Source organism: Macrobrachium rosenbergii, chromosome 13 (assembly GCF_040412425.1).
Source record: "Macrobrachium rosenbergii isolate ZJJX-2024 chromosome 13, ASM4041242v1, whole genome shotgun sequence".
Classification (NCBI taxonomy): domain Eukaryota; kingdom Metazoa; phylum Arthropoda; class Malacostraca; order Decapoda; family Palaemonidae; genus Macrobrachium; species Macrobrachium rosenbergii.
The window spans coordinates 48,095,033-48,116,111 of NC_089753.1; the positions used below are offsets into that span (position 1 = coordinate 48,095,033).

At 34.8% G+C, this 21,079-nt stretch overlaps 1 protein-coding gene across 3 annotated transcripts in view; it reads right to left on the minus strand.

The window, feature by feature from the left end:
• Positions 1–3,380: 3,380 nt before the first annotated feature.
• Positions 3,381–21,079, minus strand: part of spab (space blanket) — an 88,897-nt gene continuing 71,198 nt past the window's right edge. The window contains exons 5-8 of one of the 3 annotated variants that reach the window (XR_010855133.1): positions 13,414–13,542; positions 11,935–12,023; positions 9,418–9,560; positions 3,381–4,294 (exon numbers count right to left, since the gene is read on the minus strand). Coding sequence is in view for 2 of the 3 variants with exons in the window: in XM_067115437.1 (XP_066971538.1) it covers positions 4,220–4,294; positions 9,504–9,560; positions 11,935–12,023; positions 13,414–13,542 (350 nt within the window). In the remaining variant the exon portion in view is untranslated. The remainder of the gene's footprint in view (positions 4,295–9,417; positions 9,561–11,934; positions 12,024–13,413; positions 13,543–21,079) is intronic. The other 2 variants (XM_067115438.1, XM_067115437.1) reach the window with 2 other exon arrangements.

Here is a 21,079-nt window from a genome sequence, read left to right on the forward strand (position 1 = left end):
AAATTATAGTAGAGTGGAGTTTAAGAAGTCGTGCAGCCAGCAGGGATAAGACCGGAAGGAGCAGACAATGAGTAAACGGAAGAAAACGATGCTGGTGGGAATATAATAGAATATAGAATTGAGGACAAAGGCCAAGCACTGGAACCTATGAGGTCATTTAGCGCTTAAACTAAACGGAAATTTACAGTAAAAATGTTTGAAAGGTGTAACAGGAGGAAAATCTCGCAGTTTTACTGTGAATCAACCGTTAGGGGAGAGTGGACAGGGAAATGGAAGAGAATACGAAAGGAGGTACAGTAAAAAGAATGAAAGGGGTTGCATCTAGGGGTCAAAGAACCTTAAGTAATGCCTACAGTATTCAAGGGAGGAAATATGAAGACCCGCAATGATTGACATAACTTCCACAAATTACACCTTTCCTCTTTACCTAGTAATACCGGTTTTCTCTAAGCAGAATTGCCCACAATCTCAACTGCCAAATATCCATCAAATCAATCCATCATCTGCTGTTAAGATTACCTTAAAAAATCTTTGGAGATTTTCAGTCGTTTGAGTGCAGTATGAGAACCCAAATATAATCTTCCAAAATATTTCCCTCATTCCATATACGAAGTTGGTATAAACCTTGAATTGCACTTAATTCTTCCTGCAAAAGCCCTGTTAACTACTACTGCAGCTTACTTAGCCATGCAGTCAAAGCTAAATAAAAAAAAAGTCTCACCATAACAGCTACTGTAATATAATGATACAGACTGCGTCCATGCCTGAATATACCGCCAGTACAATGTAGTACCTTAAAGCTACTTACATTCTCCGAACGCTTATGATGTTCAGCAGTGACAGAATAAGCAAAAAAAAGTAAATGCCTGATGTATGGGTTGAACCAAGATATAACCTTTCTAAACGTAGCCTCTAGATTACTTGGGAAAGAAGGGAAAATATCAGCAAAAAACATCCGATTAAAAATGTAATGGTACGAATTACTGCGTATACAAGCATTCAGCAGTCAGTCAAGCATTAGACGCTCCTAGTTTCCTAATACCGTACTGGTCAAGGATACTGATCTACCTCTTCCTTTTTTTTTTTTTAGCTGATAGGTAAGATGGGCTCTTCCTTTACTTCAGTGGAAAATGTTTTCCATAAAAAAGTCTAATATCCTGTTGTTCCTCTTTACCATGAAGAAATTCTGGTTCTTTACCATCACAGTTCTCAACTCTGTTAAATAAACTTTCTTCCACTGTTACATCCTACTGGATAATGACTGGCTTTTACTTATCAAACAAATCATGCTTTCGACTCCTATTTTCTAGCCTATTACTCCTCTCGGCAATTGCAGTGCATTTAATTTTTCCTGTTTGTCAGGGTCCAGAGAACTCCTGCATTCTTGAAGGTCAACAAGGCACCTTGCTGTAATTTGTTTCTAGCAAGACCTCCGAAGAATTTTGTGGATGAACTGGTCTGGGTATTTTGTCTCTTTTCTAATTTATATTTCTTGCAGCTGACGTTCTCCAGACCAGAAGCTTTCAAAGAAAGGTGATCACTTCAGTCTTTCAAACTACCAACCAAGCTCTGGAGCCCAATCTGCCAAAAAATCTTCTGAATTTTACTAGTCCTTTCCTTCTCAACACCTGCAGCCTTTTTTTTTTATCAACAGTACGACTTAGACGAGGAGATATGAACTAGAGACTTCTTTCTTTATTGTCCTGCAGGACTTTTATGTTGATCTTATAGTTTTCAGGAATTCGACCAAGTCTGGCAAAAGATCCTGTTAGCTGATCTTAATGAGTTCCTGATCCTCACTGTACAATCATTTCTACCATTTTTAAACCGTTTGTATAATCTGTTGTTGATGGAACAATTTTTGCTACTGCCTTCTTACTTACTTTTCGATTTCCTCCCCCTTCTCGTCATTCTGTTGAGCTGGATGAAAATAAAATTTAGCTCGATTATTTTGTACACATTGCAGATGATGAAATTGCTCCAATCTTGCATTGGAGAGACCACAAAATTCAGACAGAAAAAGTCAGTTGTTTAACTTTGACAAATTTCATCATTCTCAGTTGGAAAAAATCACGGTATTTTCCCAATCTTCACCACTGGTTTCATCTCTTCTCCAGCCTCTCTCATTCTTCACTGTCTGGTCTAGCTGTCAGTTTTTTTTTTTTTTTTTCTGTTTAGCTAAAGAGAGCCATCACCTTGTCGACAGCCACGTAATTCAGAAAGAAATTTCACATAGCTGTGAGATTTCTTTGGCCAACTCTATAACACAAAACCATTGGGAAAATAACATCATCAGATCAAAGTCACATTTATTAAGGTCAGTCAGTTCTATATATTCCATAGTAGTATTATTTGACAAACAAACAATATTTCTCTCAACCCACGTAGAGTACAGCCCATCTACATTAACAGCGCGATACTCCAAGGTGGGTTTGTTTTTTTTTTTATTTCTCTGGGTAAACGTCATTCTTCTTAAGATTCAGATTTGAAGATTATTTATATGCATTTCTATAATAAAAGCAGCTTAAGGAAATACACACAACTGGTACAGGTAGATTTTTAAAGAGATAACTGTGGTATGGGGGTGGGTACAGGGAAGGGGATAGTAGTTCAGAAGTAACAGTAGTTAGTCATAGTCATAGTAGTATTTAGGTACTGTAGGTCATCCCTAGTATTTGTATTCTTATTCACTTGCAATACAAACAGTCAATACAAACATCACACTAAAACACCATGCCTGCGATAATACTCTGTTTTTTTTTAAATATTTTTTTTAAATATTATCCCATTCAAGTTTAAGATTAGATATATTTTCTTCAATAAAGGTAACAGTGATGATATTTAAGTGTCTTGCAAACAACAGATAAGACTCTCTCATAAGAAGTGAAGTTGTCTACTAGTAGGTAATTCTATCTGTTTGCTTATGAAGATGATTAAGAATTGAATGAATAGATTAAATAAGTGTAGATTAAATCATATATAGAATATATATATATATATATATATATATATATATATATATATATATATATATATATATATACTGTATATTAGTACAGACAGAGGAGAGAGAGCGTTATAAGAATATGTGTATAATGTTCATAATTAGATTAGTTATGTATACATGTATGCATATACCAGAATACACACACACGTATGCAGTTACAGTACATACATACATGTGCAATATATATATTATATATATCCTTAGGTCTGTGCTCTAAACATGTGACCATCAAAAAGACATAAAATTGAAAGAGATGAAAAGTGAAGTGAATTAATATCCATTCTGTCTGATCCTCACCACCTATTTCCTTCTGAGTTCAATTTAGCTTTTGCTTATTTATTTATTTATTCATTAATTTATTTATATCTTTGTCTTTTTGTAAATCAAATACGAATATGGAATTAAAATGTCCCTGGATCATTTTCTCGATCTCAGAAGCATGGTAATAAGAAAAGGGTTTCCATACTCGCATGGTCATGAGAGAGAGAGAGAGAGAGAGAGAGAGAGAGAGAGAGAGAGAGAGAGAGAGAGAGAGAGAGAGAGTCTGTTAACAACTTCACATTCAATAGATATCAACTATCTAATGACTAGATATACAACTCTGGAAAGTGTCAGGAAGAGGAGGTTTAAAAAGTCCATTCAATTTTCTCATGACCAAGTTTTAGGACATATCAGGGCATTTTTAGGACATTTGCGGTTGTCATAAATTCAGAGTGATTTTCTCCCTCACTTTTTTTTCCTGTGGAATTCATCCTTTCAATTTTGAACAAGCGGGCTCAATTAAGGCAGCATGAACAGCTATGTAATCGAAAATTCTTCGTCAAATTATGAAATTGTGAATTTTTATGTGTTGGTGTATAAGTACATTCCTGCTTGTTTTGTTATAAGCTCCAATGCAATAATATTCTGGCAAAGATACCAATAGTGGAAGTTATCTTTATCATTCCATCACAATTTTCAATCATGTTTATGCTAGTTACTTCATTTATAAAAGCATTTTATCATCCAATTTTATGTTTGCTTTCTCTTAATGCATTTTACAATCATATTTTTGCTTTCATGCTGCTTTTGAACTCTGACGATGAACGTACGGGAGAAAAAAATTTTGTTGTCTCATTTCACGAAATAAAGATAAATTGATTTCAGATGAACACTGTCTATGATGATATGTTGTTTTTTTGTTTAATTTTTATGGAGATATGATTTTATTCTTTAGATGTTCCCGTAAGCTCGCACCTTCCCTGTCAGTCTCTTCTCTCCTTTTGTGTGATCTACCACGTGCTGAACCTGTACAGGGAGAAGAAGTAATAATAATAATAATAATAATAATAATAATAATAATAATAATAAATAATAATAATAATAATCCAAACAAAAACTTCTTTCAGTTTTCTTCCGAAGATGAAAAGAGAAACCCACAAGATTCCTGTGTATAACTTTTCTTGTAAATATTTACATGTTACTTGAATCTCGAGTACTTTCAGGTCCTAACTGTGACCCTTTTTCAAGAGATGTGAATGTGGTCAGGCTGGTTCAAGGCCCAGCAATCTTCTGGAACTTCTTCTCCCTGTGCTGTCTTTTATATAATGGCTGTCCTGGTTTCCATTCTCTTGAGAGTTGTTAATCCCCTCCTGTCGGTCTGATATCCTGACCTAATGGTCAGTGGGATTAACCCTTGTGGTAAATGAGTGGTCACCATTGATCTGTTGGGTAGGAGACCTAACCTCAGGTCAGAAGAGTCGATCTTAGCATCTTTTAATATTAAAGCTTGGCTTATGGGATCTTCTGAGGTAAATTCTTTGTTTCCTACTATCACTACCCTTAAACTACCCTCTTCGTTGGGAAAGTCGGTAGAGCTGTGGACTAGCACTCGCTAGGCCCGAGTTCGAGTCTCCAACCAGCCGATGAAGAGTTAGAGGAATTTATTTCTGGTGATAGAAATTCATTTCTCACTATAATGTGGTTCGGATTCCACAATAAGCTGTAGGTCCCGTTGCTATGTAACCAATTGGTTCTTAGCCACGTAAAATAAGTCTAATCCTTCGGGCCAGCCCTAGGAGAGCTGTTAATCAGCTCAGTGGTCTGGTAAAACTAAGGTATACTTAACTTCCACCACCCTCCTATGACTGATGTTATTGCTTTTGTATATAAGCCTACTGTTTTTAAAACCCATCCTATGGTCCTTTTCCCAACAATGCCTAGCTATAGCACTCCCCTGTGAGTTGAGCTGTACTGCCCTTCTGTGTTCTTGGAGTCTAGTCCTTATTCCCCTACCTGTTTCACCTACATATTTGTCTCCACAATTGTTGCAATTAATTATGTATACCCCCAATATCATCTGCAGTACTGTCTTCTCCTTCCAATTTATTTTTACATACTTTGTTTTTTACAGTGCTGTCAAAGGTATACATAAATTTATATTTAATTTCTTTCATTTTTGATGTAACTTGTTTCATTTTAAGCATATAAGGGAGGGCAACTATTTTCTTGTTTTCGGTATTCCATGATATAGGGGGTATACATAATTAATTGCAACAATTGTGGAGACAAATATGTAGGTGAAACAGGTAGGGGAATAAGGACTAGAATCCAAGAACACAGAAGGGCAGTACAGCATAGAATGGATTTTAAAAACAGTAGGCTTATATACAAAAGCAATAACATCAGTCATTGGAGGGTAGTCGAAGGGGCACTCATCAGGGAGATTAAAGTGATAGTAGGAAACAAAGGATTTACCTCAGAAGATCCCATAAGCCAAGCTTTAATTTTAAAAGAAGCTAAGATCGACCCTTCTGACCTGGAGGTTAGGTCTCCTGCCCAACAGACCGATGGTGACAACTCACTTACCACAAGGGTTAATCCCACTGACCATCAGGTCAGGATATCAGAACGGGGATTAACAACGCTCAAGAGAATGGAAACCAGGACAGCCATCATATAAATGACAGCACAGGGAGAAAAAGTTCCAGAAGATTGCTGGGCCTTGAACCAAACTGACCACTTTCACATCTCTTGAAAAAGGGTCACAGTTAGGACCTGAAAGTACATGAGATTCAAGTAATATGTAAATATTTACAAGAAAACAAGTTATACACAGGAATCTTGTGGGTTTCTCTTTTTTTCAATAATAATAATAATAATTCCAGGTACTAACCCCATCTTCCCTATCACTCTCCAAAATACTACAGTATAGTCTCAATACAATTTTAAAAAGTTTCTCTTATCAGTGAATAATAATAATAATAATAATAATAATAATAATAATAATAATAATAATAATAATAATAATTCTAGGTACTACCCTCCACCTATCCAGTCACTACCCAACATACTGTAGTTCAAATATAATTTTAAGAAGTTTCTGTTATCATTAAATAATAATAATATTAATAATAATAATAATAATTCTAGGTGCTACCCTCCACATATCCTGTCACTACCCAACATACTGTGGCTCAAGTATAATTTTAAGAAGTTTCTGTTATCATTAAATAATAAAATAATAATAATAATAATAATAATAATAATAATAATAATAATAATAATAATAATAATAATAATAATTCTAGGTACTACTCCCACCTTCCATACACTGCCTAATATACTGTAGCTCAAATAAAATTATAACAAGTTTCTCTGACTACTGAATAAGTGAAGAAATAATAAATGAACAGAGGAATTTACGCACAAGCAGGCACTGGAGCCTAAAAGTTTAATTTGACACAAGAATCAAAAGCCTCTGTCCACCTTCAGATAACTACATTTTGCAAAGTGACAAAACACTCCTCTTTTGCTCTATACTGCCTTCGAAAATAATCCTGTCCTTGTACCACACCATGGAGATCCCCCTAGCATCTTACAGAAACAAAGATAGGTTATTAAAAGTAATGAATTATTATCATTTTCAGACCAGCAAAATAAACTAAATAACAAGTTGGTAGATGAGTTAATTTTACTTTGCATCTAAACCAAATAGTTTGATTGTCCAAGATGAGAATATTTACTTAACTGCTAGAATGTCAAACACTAAGAAAAAATTAAGAAATGGCTTTATGATTAAACAACGTTCAAGTGGTTTTCAAAAACTATCAGTTAAAGAAACATTTTCTGGAGTCCATTCCAGTAAAATTTTACTTGGAAGTAAAACGACAAGTATATTACATTTGATACACAAATGAGATACTGGCTAAAACTTGTTCTTCTTTAAATTTCTAGAGGTTACTCTTATCATCTACAGCATGCAGGTCAGGAACTATACAATAAACAAAAAAAAAAAAAAAAATCATTCTTGTTGAATAATCATTATCTGAAACACTCAAGCAATATTCTACATTCTGAATCTGTTTCAGTTATCAAACTGCCATGATAAAATAAAGGCAAATAGTCACATGCAGGGGCATATGCAAATCACTGGCGTACTGTACAGTGATATATAAAAAATTACATACCGGGTTTATCTTAGGGCATTCCTACATCATATAATGCTTCAAATTAACTGGCCTGGGCACCGATGCAAGAAAAATTGCTTGCAGAATTTTCAGCACTGTAATATTTAAGGTAAGGAGCCATGCAGATTGAATGATCCGAAAATAGCGTTATATTCAAGCAAAATGGAAAGAGAAGGAAGCAACACAATCATGACACACAGTAGTTCAAAGATCTAGATATTTTACCAAATTATGAATTAGAAGCAAACTGCAAAGTATAAACAAAGTGATATAAAGAAGTAACAGGTGAAAGTGTTGAAGGGTATAAACAGAATTTTGGATTAATTTGAGAGTAGGACCAGGTAAATAGCTTTAAAGCTCTCAAGATTCAACAGAACTACAAATGAAGTGAAAATTGCAAACACAATAAAAGAGAGATCCAGAAAAATAAGTAAAATGCAAAAAAAAAAGAGATAAAGTAATGGTTTGAAAGGCATTTTTTTTCAATGCCCTAATCTTTTTCAATTAGTGGAACAAAGACTATGAAAAGTAATAAAGGCAAAAGTAATGATAATTTCTAATCTAATCATGAAAGAAACAACATAACAAAATTAACTGAAAAAACAAAGTATAAATAATATTTATCATTTTTCTTCGTATTTTTTGCAGTAGAGGTTTTACCATTGAAAGTAAAATTTGTAAGCAACAACTGTTAGCTATAGGCAAAACACTACACAAAAAAATAAACAACAACGAAAGAAAAATTATAAATTTGAATTGTCAACATGGTTTCAATTTTATACTCACAACATGCATCCTCAACCGTACAGGTTTCCATATGACTAGACATTATGGTCACTTTTGCCAATAGCGGATCCGAGAAAATTTCATAGGGTCCACCAGTTTTCATATTATCCATATACTGTATGTATATATATATATATATATATATATATATATATATATATATATATATATATATATATATATATATATATTTATACATACATAGATTTTTTATTTTTTTCCATATTTTTATATTTCTCATTTATGTTATTATTATCCAAACCTTCAGTATTATTATTTTGTCATTATTTTTCATGGGGGGGGGGGGGCGACGCGCCCAGGTGCCACCCGCTGGAGTCGCTAGTGGATTTTGCTATTTTCTATTTCCCTGCTTTTTGTTTCTTATTTTCAGTCTCTCCGTCTATCTTCTGTTTCAGTTACAAGTTTATAAAGTGTTCTGTGATCCAGTGTTGGGTCTGCTGTTACCACTTCATTTACTACTGCCGTCGACTTCACATTCTTGTTATTATTTTATTATTCTCTTCTGAGATGTTTTTATTAACTTTGTGCATGGTTTTAAGTATTAATGTCTTACAAATTATATTTATTATGTAATTTGGTTTGTTTTTCTCATGTATTGTTATCCATCTTTTGACCTTATGTTTCTCTTTTATGTTTTTACTTTGATTTCCTGTGACATGTATTATCTACTTTCTATTTCGCTTACATTATTTTACTTCATAATCTTGTATTATTTAAGGAATATACAGTGATTATATATATAATATATATATATATATATATATTATATATATATATATATATATACATGTATATATATATATATATATATATATATATATATATATATATATATATATATATATATATATATATATATATATATATATATATGTATGTATATATAATCTCAGTATTATATAGTATATATACTGTATATACATTCCATGAATAGTATAAGATTACACCGAAATATATTGTAAGAATAATTCCTCAAGGGGTAAACAAAAACATCAAAGGGACACCAACCAAAAACTAAAAGCAGAGCAAAAATCTTAGGAAGGGCAGTCCATGGAAGCAAAAGGGACTAGTAAAACTGGTCAATTATCAGCCCAAAGGAAAACTAACAGTCCAAAACAAGCAACCAAAAACACACACACACACACACACACTCACAGACTGACGAGAACACACCAACTTTCAGTAGGCTGGGTACATGTGGGAAGGATGACAATTTACTGCTTCCTCTTCTCTGGTTTTACCTGGTCGGTGGCGACGTGTCCGATGCAGATCAGGGGGTCCTTGAAATAGCCACACAGCTGAGGAAGACAGACCGGTAAAAGGTGTGAGGCAACAGAACGTCAGGTCTTTGCTTGGAGGCACAAAGTATCTTTATCACTAACTCAAAGGCTCAAAAACCTCAGGTTTTTGCTCGGAGGCGCAATGTATGTTTATTACTAACTCAAAAACCTCAGGTTTTTGCTTGGAGGAACAATGTATGTTTGTTACTGACTCAAAAACCTCAGGTTTTTGCTTGGAGGAACAATGTATGTTTATTACTGACTCAAAAACCTCAGGTTTTTGCTTGGAGGAACAATGTATGTTTATTACTGACTCAAAAACCTCAGGTTTTTTGCTTGTTTGTTACTAACTCAAAAACAATGTAGTTTTGACTTGGAGGAACAATGTATGTTTATTTGACTCAAAAACCTCAGGTTTTGCTTTGAGGAACAATGTATGTTTGTTACTAACTCAAAAACCTCAGGTTTTTGCTTGAACAATGTATGTTTATTACTGACTCAAAACCTCAGGTTTTTGCTTGGAGGAACAAATGTCAAAATGTTTATTCAAAAACTGACTCAAAAACCTCAGGTTTTTGCTTGGAGGAACAATGTATGTTTATTACTGACTCAAAAACCTTGGAGGAACAATCATGGTCAGGTTTTTGCTTGGAGGAACAATGTATGTTTATTACTAACTACTAACTCAAAAAAAACCTCAAAAAGGTTTTTGCTTGGAGGAACAAATGTGACTCAAAAATGTTTATTACTGACTCAAAAACCTCAGGTTTTGCTTGGAGGAACAATGTATGTTTATTACTGACTCAAAACCTCAGGTTTCTTGGAGGAACAATGTATGTTTATTACTGACTCAAAAACCTCAGGTTTTTTGCTTGGAGCTCAAAACCTCAGACAACAATGTATGTTTAAACTGACTCAAAACCTCAGGTTTTTGCTTGGAGGAACAATGTATGTTTATTACTGTTCAAAACCTCAGGTTTTTGCTTACTAACAATGTATGTTTATTACTAACTCAAAACCTGAGGTTTTGCTTGGAGGAACAATGTATGTTTATTACTGACTCAAAGGTTTTTTTCAAAAACTTCAGGTCTTTGCTTGAACAAAGGCAAAAGAACTCAAAAACCTGAGGTTTTTGGTACCAATCCAGTGTTTCTAAAATTGCAATCCAGTGTTTCTAAAATTGCATGAGAACATAGGAATGGAATGATACAGTTTGTTATATCGATGCTTACAATACAGTAGCAGATACGAAAGTGGTAGCTAAATATATAATTTCAATATTGTAACTTTAATAATGACTTCTTGTAAACAAGTAAATTATTCACATATTATTAGGCATGAGAACATAAGGAATGGAGTGGTATAACTTGCATAACGATGCTTACAGTATAGTAACAGATATGATGGTGGTAGCTAAGTATGTAATTTCAATATTGTAACTTTAATCATGATTTCCTGTAAATATATATACAGTATTATTCACATATCACTTCAGGCGCAATTGACACTCAAGATGCTACCTGCATTTACCCTTTGGGTAGCATAATTAAACACAAGATTGTGCCAGGAATGGAATATAAAATTCAGGCCAAAGGTCAAGCGCTGGGACCTATGAGGTCAAGCAGCGCTGGAAAGCAAATTGAGAGCAAAATGTCAGAAAGGCGTAACAGGAGGAAATCCTCGCAGTCGCACCTTTGAAACAATTGTTAGGAGAGAGTGGAGAGTAAGTTGGAAGAAAGAGAATATGAATAGGGTTGCAGTAAAAGGAATGAAAGAGGTTGCAACTAGGTATCGAAGGGACGCTGCAAAGAACCGTAAGTGATGCCTACAGTACATCGCGTGAGGTGAACTGTGGGTTTTTGCTGAGAGGCAAAATTTGCATTTAGTACCAACTCAGTGTTTCTGCACTGCATTAAAACTGTGACACTGATCTCATAATTATATATGATCAACGTATTTGAGTTTTTGAAATAATCAAAGTGGAGGTTCACTTTACACTTTTTTATTATATGACTTTTCAGCTTTATTTCATAGTTTTAAAAACCATCTTCTCATCTGCTATATACCGAAGAAAGTTTTCTAATAATCAAAATGAAGGTTCAGTTTCGTTTTCTTTTAAGAGAAACCTAAACAAATTAATAAAAAAAGCCGCTACCGAAACATTTCAATAATTTTGTTTTACTTTCTCCAGTAATACGATTTACTAATAGAATATAAAATCACACTCACACATTTCTGAAAAGAAAACAGTTTTCTGAATTGAATGTAAGGAAAATGACAAGGACCACCACAAGAGAGAACAAGGAACGGAGAAATGTGGAACATAATTATTAGAACGTTGGATTCGAAGCGTTAATCACTACTGGGAGATCTGTACTGAAATTAACTTTACCGTCTTAGGTATCTGTCGGTGGCGTCGTACAACCTGGCAACACAGGCCCCGTCCGATGTCACATTCCGAACTGACGCTGCAGGCCTCGTCTGGCAGACAATGATGAATGTTAGTATGATTTATCATAACCATTTCCACAAGTGTAATAAACAAACAGAATATACACACATGCGATATATAATATATATATATATATATGCATATATATATAATATATATATATATATATATATATATATATATATATATATATATATATATATATATATATATATATATATATATATATATATATATAATATATACAATTGCTATATGTAGAATTCACTATCCCTTGGAAATCACTTGCTCCCAAATTAGCCTACTTATATCATAATTAACGCACCTAACCTGACCTAGATTCGAATCCATGCCTTTTATGGCTAATATATTGAATACAGTAACTTAATGGATTCGGCCATCTCTCTCGAGTACATTAAGTCAATTTCTCCCATTAATCAACTTTAAACAACATGGGTTCGAATCCAGGTCAGATTAAAGTGCAGTTATCACTTATAAAGTAATTCCCTGTGGGTGTAAGTTGTTCCCAAGGTATATTGAATTTGATATGAACGGGATATTTGTGGCTTGACATTTAAAAGTATTGAAAATTAAATGTGCAGAATTATTGCCACTTAAAGATAGGAATTTAAATAAAAATGTGAAAGTATTAAATATTCAATGCTGTGAATTATTGCCACTTAAAGACAGGAATTTAAAAAAATCATATAATGTACATACATAAATAAACATACATAAATAAAAGAAATGTACCAATCCCCAATATTAATATTTAGAATTTTTCTATCACCTGGCAGAAAAAATATTCGATATCACATGTACAATTGGTACATATGACCCACAATACATAGAAAAGTACATAAAATACAGTAATAAATTGTAAAACTCTTGAAATGATTTACATTGAGTACAGCAATTATAGCAAATTAAATCTGCAAGTTACCAAAAGGATCCCCAATTATAGCAAATTAACTCTGTAATTTACCTAAAAAGTCCCCAATTATAGCAAATTAACTCGGCAATTTACCTAAAAAATCCCCAATGATAACAAATTAACTCTGCAATTTAACTTAAAAAATCCCCAACTATAAAAAATTAACTCTGCAATTAACCTACAAAATCCCCAGTCATAACAAACTGACTGCAATTCTTATCTGAAAAATTCCTAATTATTTACCTAAGCACACACAAAAGAGCTAAATAACAATGCATATCTAAAACACTACTTCAGCATAGTTTTGTTAATTCCTACAACATTCCTTTCAGTAAAACACACAAAAAACGGCTTAACTATTTTAGTATATTTCTGTTAATTCCTGCTAGAAGCCGTTTCAATAAAACATAAAAATCATTATGTTAGGATGAATATTCAAGGCGCGTTCACAAGAGTCAGAGAAAGTCGACTCAATTTTTGCTTACTGTAGCGTTTTTTGCCCTGGACTCGAACGCAGGATCCCAGGTCGCAGATGAGTCCAGCCCCGCACTCGAAGTCGCCTCGGCAATCCGCCCCTTCAGACAGAGCGGATGATGGCATGCACGTCCCGGATGCTGAGGAGGAAATGAAAGGAGGAAAAGGTCATTAGACAGTGAGGAATAAAAGAGGAGATTCTAAAAGTGGAAATGACACTTTTTGTTTAATTTTGTTTGGATTTGCGGAGAAACAACAGATTCTAATCATGGAAATCACCCCTGTTTCATTCTTGCTATTCGGGTTGGAGAGAATGGAACGAAATGGAACATAAAATTTAGGCCAAAGGCCAAGCGCTGGGACCTATGAGGTTATTCTGCGCTGAAAGAGATTGAGAGTAAAATGGTTTTCAAGGCGTAACAGGAGGAAAACCTCGCAGTTGCACTATGAAACATGGAAGAAAGGGAATATGAAGGGAGGTAAAGCAAAAGAAATGGAAAGGATTACAGTTAGGGGCTGAAGGGACGTCAAGTAATGCCTACAGTGCACCGCGTCAGGTGCACTAGTCGGGTTGGTAAGAAATCGTGGTTACAAAAATATGCGGAAGTCTGGAAATGATCTGACTATTTTTGCAAAGATTCTCATTATGTTTATGAAAGTTCACTGTTCGAGCATACAGTAGGAAAATATTTAATATCTATATATCTTCATCAACAGCTATTGCTAAACTGCAACTATAAGATATTTTCATAACTCATTTTCTATGTAGTGCATTTCAACGAATTTCTACAAACGTTCCTTGTAATTCATTTTACTATAAAAAGATTTTTGAACTAATTTTCCCTGTAATTCATTTCAACAAATTTCAACTAACGTTTCTAGTAATTCATTCTAATAATTGTCACTTTGTAATCAACTTCAGCAATCAATTCCAGCATGTGTCAATATGTTACTCTACATAATTACGGTATTGCAGTACAACAAATCACACCTTTGAAGGTCATTAGTACTTTATTTTTATATGTGATTAATTTATACATTTACATTAAATTCGAAAACATTAAATGTGTCAGAAGCTAAGAGCTGTTATATACAGCAAGACGTCTCTCTTTCCTTGACTTAAAAACGCTGGAAAACAGGTTACTTAAAAATACAAGTGGAATACCAGTACCAGTCCCAATGGCTGAAATGAAAGGATCTTAGATGTACCAGGAGAGATCCAACACTTTCTTTATAACTGATTTCTTTGATACGCTTCGAAAATAAATTCAAATGCAAGTTTTCCCATACATATTCTCTAATAAAAAATCTTTTCTTTGCACATTGCAATTCATTACAAAATGAATTTCGCTGGCGTCTGTAAAATTTAAAATTACTGCACTTGTTTAACAAGTAAAACAAAATCAATATATCATGAAAACAGTTTTCGCCATATTTATTCTTTAATAAAAAAAATCTATATGAAAAGTTCCCTTGACGAAACTTTTTGGACCATGAATCGATTGGTGGCACGTTTATGTTCGTGTGTCCCCCCCCATTCTCTCTCTCTCTCTCTCTCTCTCTCTCTCTCTCTCTCTCTCTCTCTTACAGGAAATATCTCGATAAGGCACGGAAGCACGGAAGAGACCCTCCTCCTCGTGACGTCACTGGTTGAAAATAGAACTCTCGACCTTCGTTATTCAACCCGTCAATAGTTTTTTCCGCTTCTTCTCTCTCTCTCTCTCTGCGACTTCCGCCTGGACTCAAACACTGTGTTTGTTGTGTTTGGTCTTACCCGGCCTTGGGGGGGGGGGAAATTAACCTGTTATCTGAGTGTTCCAGTTTGGCGCGAAAACAGCTTGCAATTCGCTGGTTTTTACAAACAGATATAAATAATTTAAAATTCTATTGCAACTGAAGAAAACAGCTTGCGATTCGCTGGTTTTTATAAATGAACTGAAAAAAATTATAATTCTCTTGCAATTGGCGAACATAGTTTGCAACTCGCTGGTTTTTATAAACGGCTACAAACAATTTTCAATAAGAATGGAACTGGCGAACATAGCTTGCAGTTCGCTGGTTTTATAAAACAAATTGAAAAAAATTTATAATTCTATTGCAATTGGCGAACATAGCTTACAATATGCTGGTTTTAATAAACAAATATAAAAAATTTACAATTCTATTGCAACTGCCGAAAAGAACTTGCAATTCGCTGGTTTTGATCAACAAACATAAACAATTTGCAATTCCACTACAACTGGAGAAAACAGCTTGCAATTCGTTGTTTTTATAAACAGCTACAAACAATTTGCAATTCTGTTGCAATTGGCGAACACAGCTTGTAATTCGCTGGTTTTTGTAAACAAATACAAACAATTTACAGTTAACACATTACAATTCTGTCTGTTGTACACTGCTTACAGTTAATCGTGTTCAAGCATAAGCATTAACAGGAAAACAAAAGGAGTAAACAATATTTATAGAGAACCAGGTTACTAATTATCCTCTCATTAAGAAAGTACTAAATACTGTTTGAGGAAAAGTTTGGATATTCCTGATAAAATCAGATCCAGTACATAGAACACGTCAATACAAAAATGTGATGATTATGCATGAATGTAAAGCCATTCATATTTGTAACAGAATCTTGAATGACACGAAGTACAGAATGTATGAATATAGAATACTTTAGTACTCAGTGTTGTGCACTTTGAGACTACACTGATCTTTGGCGCCTTACCCAAAAAGGAATTACGTACTTCGAGAATAATCGTCGAATAGAATAGAACAGAATATAGAATTTAGGCCAAAGGACAAGTGCTAGGACCTATGAGATTATTCAGCGTTGAAACGGAAATTGACAGTAAAATGGTTAGAAAGGTGTGACAGGAGGAAAACCTCGCAGTTGCACTATGGATCAATTGTTTGGAGAGGATTGAGGAAAGTAAGATGGAAGAAAGACAGAGAATATGAACGGAGGTACAGTAAAAGGAATGAAAGGCGTTTCAGCTAGGGGACGAAGGGACGCTGCAAAGAACCTTAAGTAACGCCTACAGTGCACCGCATGAGGCACAATGACGGGACTATAACAGTACACCACACATAGTACTATAAACATACTCTGACCATGGCAAGGTTTCGAAAGATAAATATAGAAGATAAACTTTACACTAACCAGTATTCAAACTTAGGTTTGGAAAGTGGCTTCCTAAATCATGACGCCATTACAGGAGACTGCAAATATACTGAGAAATCACCAGATAGTAAAGAGATGGTAAAGATCATGTACAGATTTCTTCAGCTAATTTTCATTCACGCTGATTCCTCTTTCTAGTAGTGTGATGACAAAGGGTTCCTTTTTCTGTCTACCCTTCTACCTCATTCAACTCTTAGTCAACTCTTTAGACTTTCTCACCAATTTTAACCATGCAGATAACAAGGTATTGTCATCAGTCTTGACAACAGAATAACCGTTAGTGGGCCTCACTTTTTGGAGATGCTTGTTAATGGAATAGGTTCCTATCCTTCGCCTGAATGTGAGTGAAAGGAATTGTCACTCATATGGGAAACAAGGTATAGCTTAGCTAAATCCAAGCGGTGGTATTTAAAAAAAAATCTAAATGCTGTTCTATAGCTCTTACTTCACCTATGTGAGAAGCTTTTAAATTTGCAATTAAATCTTATATACTCTCTGCAACTGCCTTCCTAATTTCCACCATAGCTTCTGAAATGTCAAATATAGTTGTGACCATCAGTCCTATGCATTTAGCAGATGGTCATTATATGGAACTTTGAGGCATCTGTAGTGTCCTTGACGTATCTGAGGCTTCCTCCTCAAGTGTTTGTAATAAGGTCGTACTTCACTTTCGATTTCCAGTTTCCCAGGGGACCGCTAACAACGCAGCGAGTTCAGTTGCTGAGTTTGCTTCTTTCCTCAGTTCAGGATGCGCCTTTTTAGTTTTCTTCTTCTTTACCTTTCCCTTGCTGATTTAAGAATAATTAGAAGCTTAGGCATTCCTTAAAAGTTCAGTGTGCTGATTCCTCACTTACGGTCTCCTTAGTCAGAGTTATTCCAGAACGTAGGATATAAAAATTTTTGATGATGATATTTCCCATCTTAATTACCGTCCTTGGTAACATTAAAGTTACCCATATTCCAAAATGCGGACTATACAGCAAAACAAGTCATGTCTGGGGGTGAAAAATTTAAAGGAACCTTTTCTTCGAATTGGCTTTTTTTGTTTCAACTCTCAATGAGGACACATTCACCCAAACTTGCAGCCTTGCTAATTCTGACAGGTATATATCTCTCTGCTTGCAGTGTTGCTCTACGCTGACCTTTACATTCTATAAATAGCCTGACATTTGCAGGCCACAGTCATCAAGTCTCTTATTTTTTCCAGTGCACAGTTAATTCTTGTTTCTCTCTCTTCCTTGCAATTACCAAAGAGGGCGTTTATATCAAGTTCTGATACTTGGTTGTCAAAGAGCCACTTTGTCTCACAACGTCCTCCACTTTTGTCCTTCAGTCTCGGGTATTCTGTTCATTCTTCTGTGTTCTCAGAACCTCATTTAAGCGGTGTGTCTGTTAACTCGAAAGGGCTAACATATTTTACAAGATGTGCATCTCAGTTATGTGCTCACTTTTAGAAAGGAAAATCTAAGTTACTTTGGAAGATATGGTTAAAGAAACCATGCTTACACACATATAGTTACATAGATAAATACATACATACATACATACACACATACACAAACACATACATATATATATGTATATTTACATATATGGATATTTGTGCATATCTATCTGTCTATCTATCTATCCATATATATATATATATATATATATATATATATATATATATATATATATATATATATATATATTCAAGATACCTCCCACACACACACACACACACATACACCCCCACAGAACGCTGAACCCATCAAGAAAAATGGAAAACAATTCACCGAATTCCCAGTCGAAGCCTTTATTTACAAAGGGAATAAGAACATGCTCCAATAAGTGCAGTTTTAAAATCTCGCACTTTTGAAACACCCTCGAATGGAAGAAGCAAATATTCGGTAAAAATGATAATCCTTACAGCGACTGAGAGAGAGAGAGAGAGAGAGAGAGAGAGAGAGAGAGAGAGAGAGAGAGAGAGAGAGAGAGAGAGAGAGAGAGAATGCTATGTTTACCACATTCATGTGTGATGACTCAAAAAGGGGGAAAAGAAATCTTCGACTAGAATTTTGCAGAGAGAGAGAGAGAGAGAGAGAGAGAGAGAGAGAGAGAGAGAGAGAGAGAGAGAATCTGTTATTCTGTTTGTTGAAGTCGGAGCAGAGACAGTGACAGATATAATTGGCAAACACCGTTACAATAGAGGTCTTCAGCAGAACTGGTCAAAGGGGAAAGCGAACATAAACGACATACAGCCTTGAATCCCAAGTGACCTCAGATAAGGTCAACTTTGGTGACATTTCTATTTTCACTTATTAAATTTTGCTCTGAGGTCACCTGTGTCTATTCGTGATGACGTCTCGGTTTCGTCTGCGTGCGTGACATCGTGATTAGTGATAGGGTAAATTTTGTAGTTTTTTTTTTATATATATTTGCGGATTTAATTCGATTACTTATAAATACTTGATTGAGGTAACTTAGGAGAACCAGTCATCAGAAGCAGCAAAAACAAATGTAATTATAACTTGTACTTATTTGTTTCTACGGCATTTTCAGCGACAGGAAATCTTTGGCAACGTTTCTGGATGATTTCTATTTATATTTTCTGATTAATTCATTCACTTATGAAGTACGTGATTGAGGTAACTTAACAGTAACTGAAGCATTCATCACAAGCAACACAAACAAATGTAATTAGAAACTATACTTGTTTATTTCTACAGCATTTTCAGCCACTGGGAATCTTTACAAGTTTGTCCTCTTGCTCTCATTTAGAATGAAATGAGAAACTTCCCTCCATCCCAGAGGAGATTCGGTAAAATACCAGGACGAGGACAATTACGAAGAAAGTGTTGTTCTTCTCCGAAATTCTAGGACTCTGTCAGGGGATTATTTAACTTGAAAAGTAATGTAAATAAGACGACCAGGACTTCTGGAACAGAATAAATCGCGAACTTCCAACATAACTTCGACAGATATATGGCGTGTTCGTGAGAAAGCGAGTCCCAAGGGGTACCATTAGTTAGGGGCCAAAGGCCAAGCGCTGGGATCCGTGAGGTCATTCAGCGCTGAAAAGGAAAGTGAATGTGAAAAGGTTTGAAAGGCGTAACAGGAGGACAACCTCGCAGCTGCAATATGAAACAATTGTTAGGAGAGGGTGGAAAGTAAGATGGAAGAAAGAGAATATGAACGGTGGTAGTGTAAAAGAATGAAAGGGGTTGCACCTAGGGGCCGAAGGATGCTTCAAAGTGACACACTCCCCTACGAAGACAATTAGTCAGGAGTGTTGATACTAGAACAAGAAGGAAATGGAAGATGTGGTCTCGCATTTTCACTCCTTGTGAAATGAGATACACAAACGAGTAGAATCTTGAGTTTGAGAATTCATGCTAAATTAGCAGGAATGGCTGGTGGCTAGTTTTTTAGAAGAATTCTGAGTAATTTCAAATCAATAAGCTATCACCTTAAAAAATCATGGAAAAAATATACAAGATTTTTTTCGAAAAATTATGGATAAGTTCAAATCAATAATCTAGCAGCTAAAAAACATACAAAAAACATATACAATTAGTTACCATACGCTGACATTACAATAAAAGCCACAGGCATAGACAAAACAAAGAAAAACAAACAAACACACATACACGTCAGAGGCGCCCGATCCTAAGAAGTAATCAAGTTAATAGCAAGTGATGATTTTGTCCCCCTGCTTCGTATAACGCCACGCCCTTTGATTGTTTGGTTGATAGCATGAAAGGGAAGCTTCGACACTGATACATACAGAGATATTTATGTGCAAGTATCCTTTTTCTTTCACGGCATTTATCCCTTTTATTGCCTTCGAAGTGATGAATTCGTGTTAGAAGCAGCCTAACAAAGAGTTATTTGTTTCTTGATACTATAAAATCTTGCCAGAAGCCCCTTAACAAAAAGTTATTTGTTTCTTGCTTTTATAAATTGTCAGCTATCAGGAACTGCAGCAAATATTTTTACAATGTGTGTGTGTGTGTGAGTGTGTGAGCTACGCAAACAAAATGCAGTTTTATTAAAACTGTGTTAGCTTGACTAGTAGTGTAAGATGAAGATCTGTATAGAGGCAAATTCAATTTTAGCTTGTACACTGGTGTTATTAAAGATCTGTTAATTTCATTTTATTTTGCTAACAATGCATGTCATATTACTATATAATCTATGTCTCACAAGTTTCTATATCAGGGAAAGATGGAGCATATCCAAAACCCGATATAGGAGAGAGAGAGAGAGAGAGAGAGAGAGAGAGAGAGAGAGAGAGAGAGAGAGAGAGAGAGAGAGAGAGAATCATTTAGCCCTCGAGATGTGTGCACACACACACATCATGAGGGCTAAATCAGTGGACGTCCTGACTTCTTCCATTACAGGATTAGAGGACTAATTACTGCTTATGATCCCACTGAAGTCGTTACTTATCATATGTATATTCCATGTAAATACTTACTCTATATTTCCCTTTGATATTCATCGGTGTTGAGGGC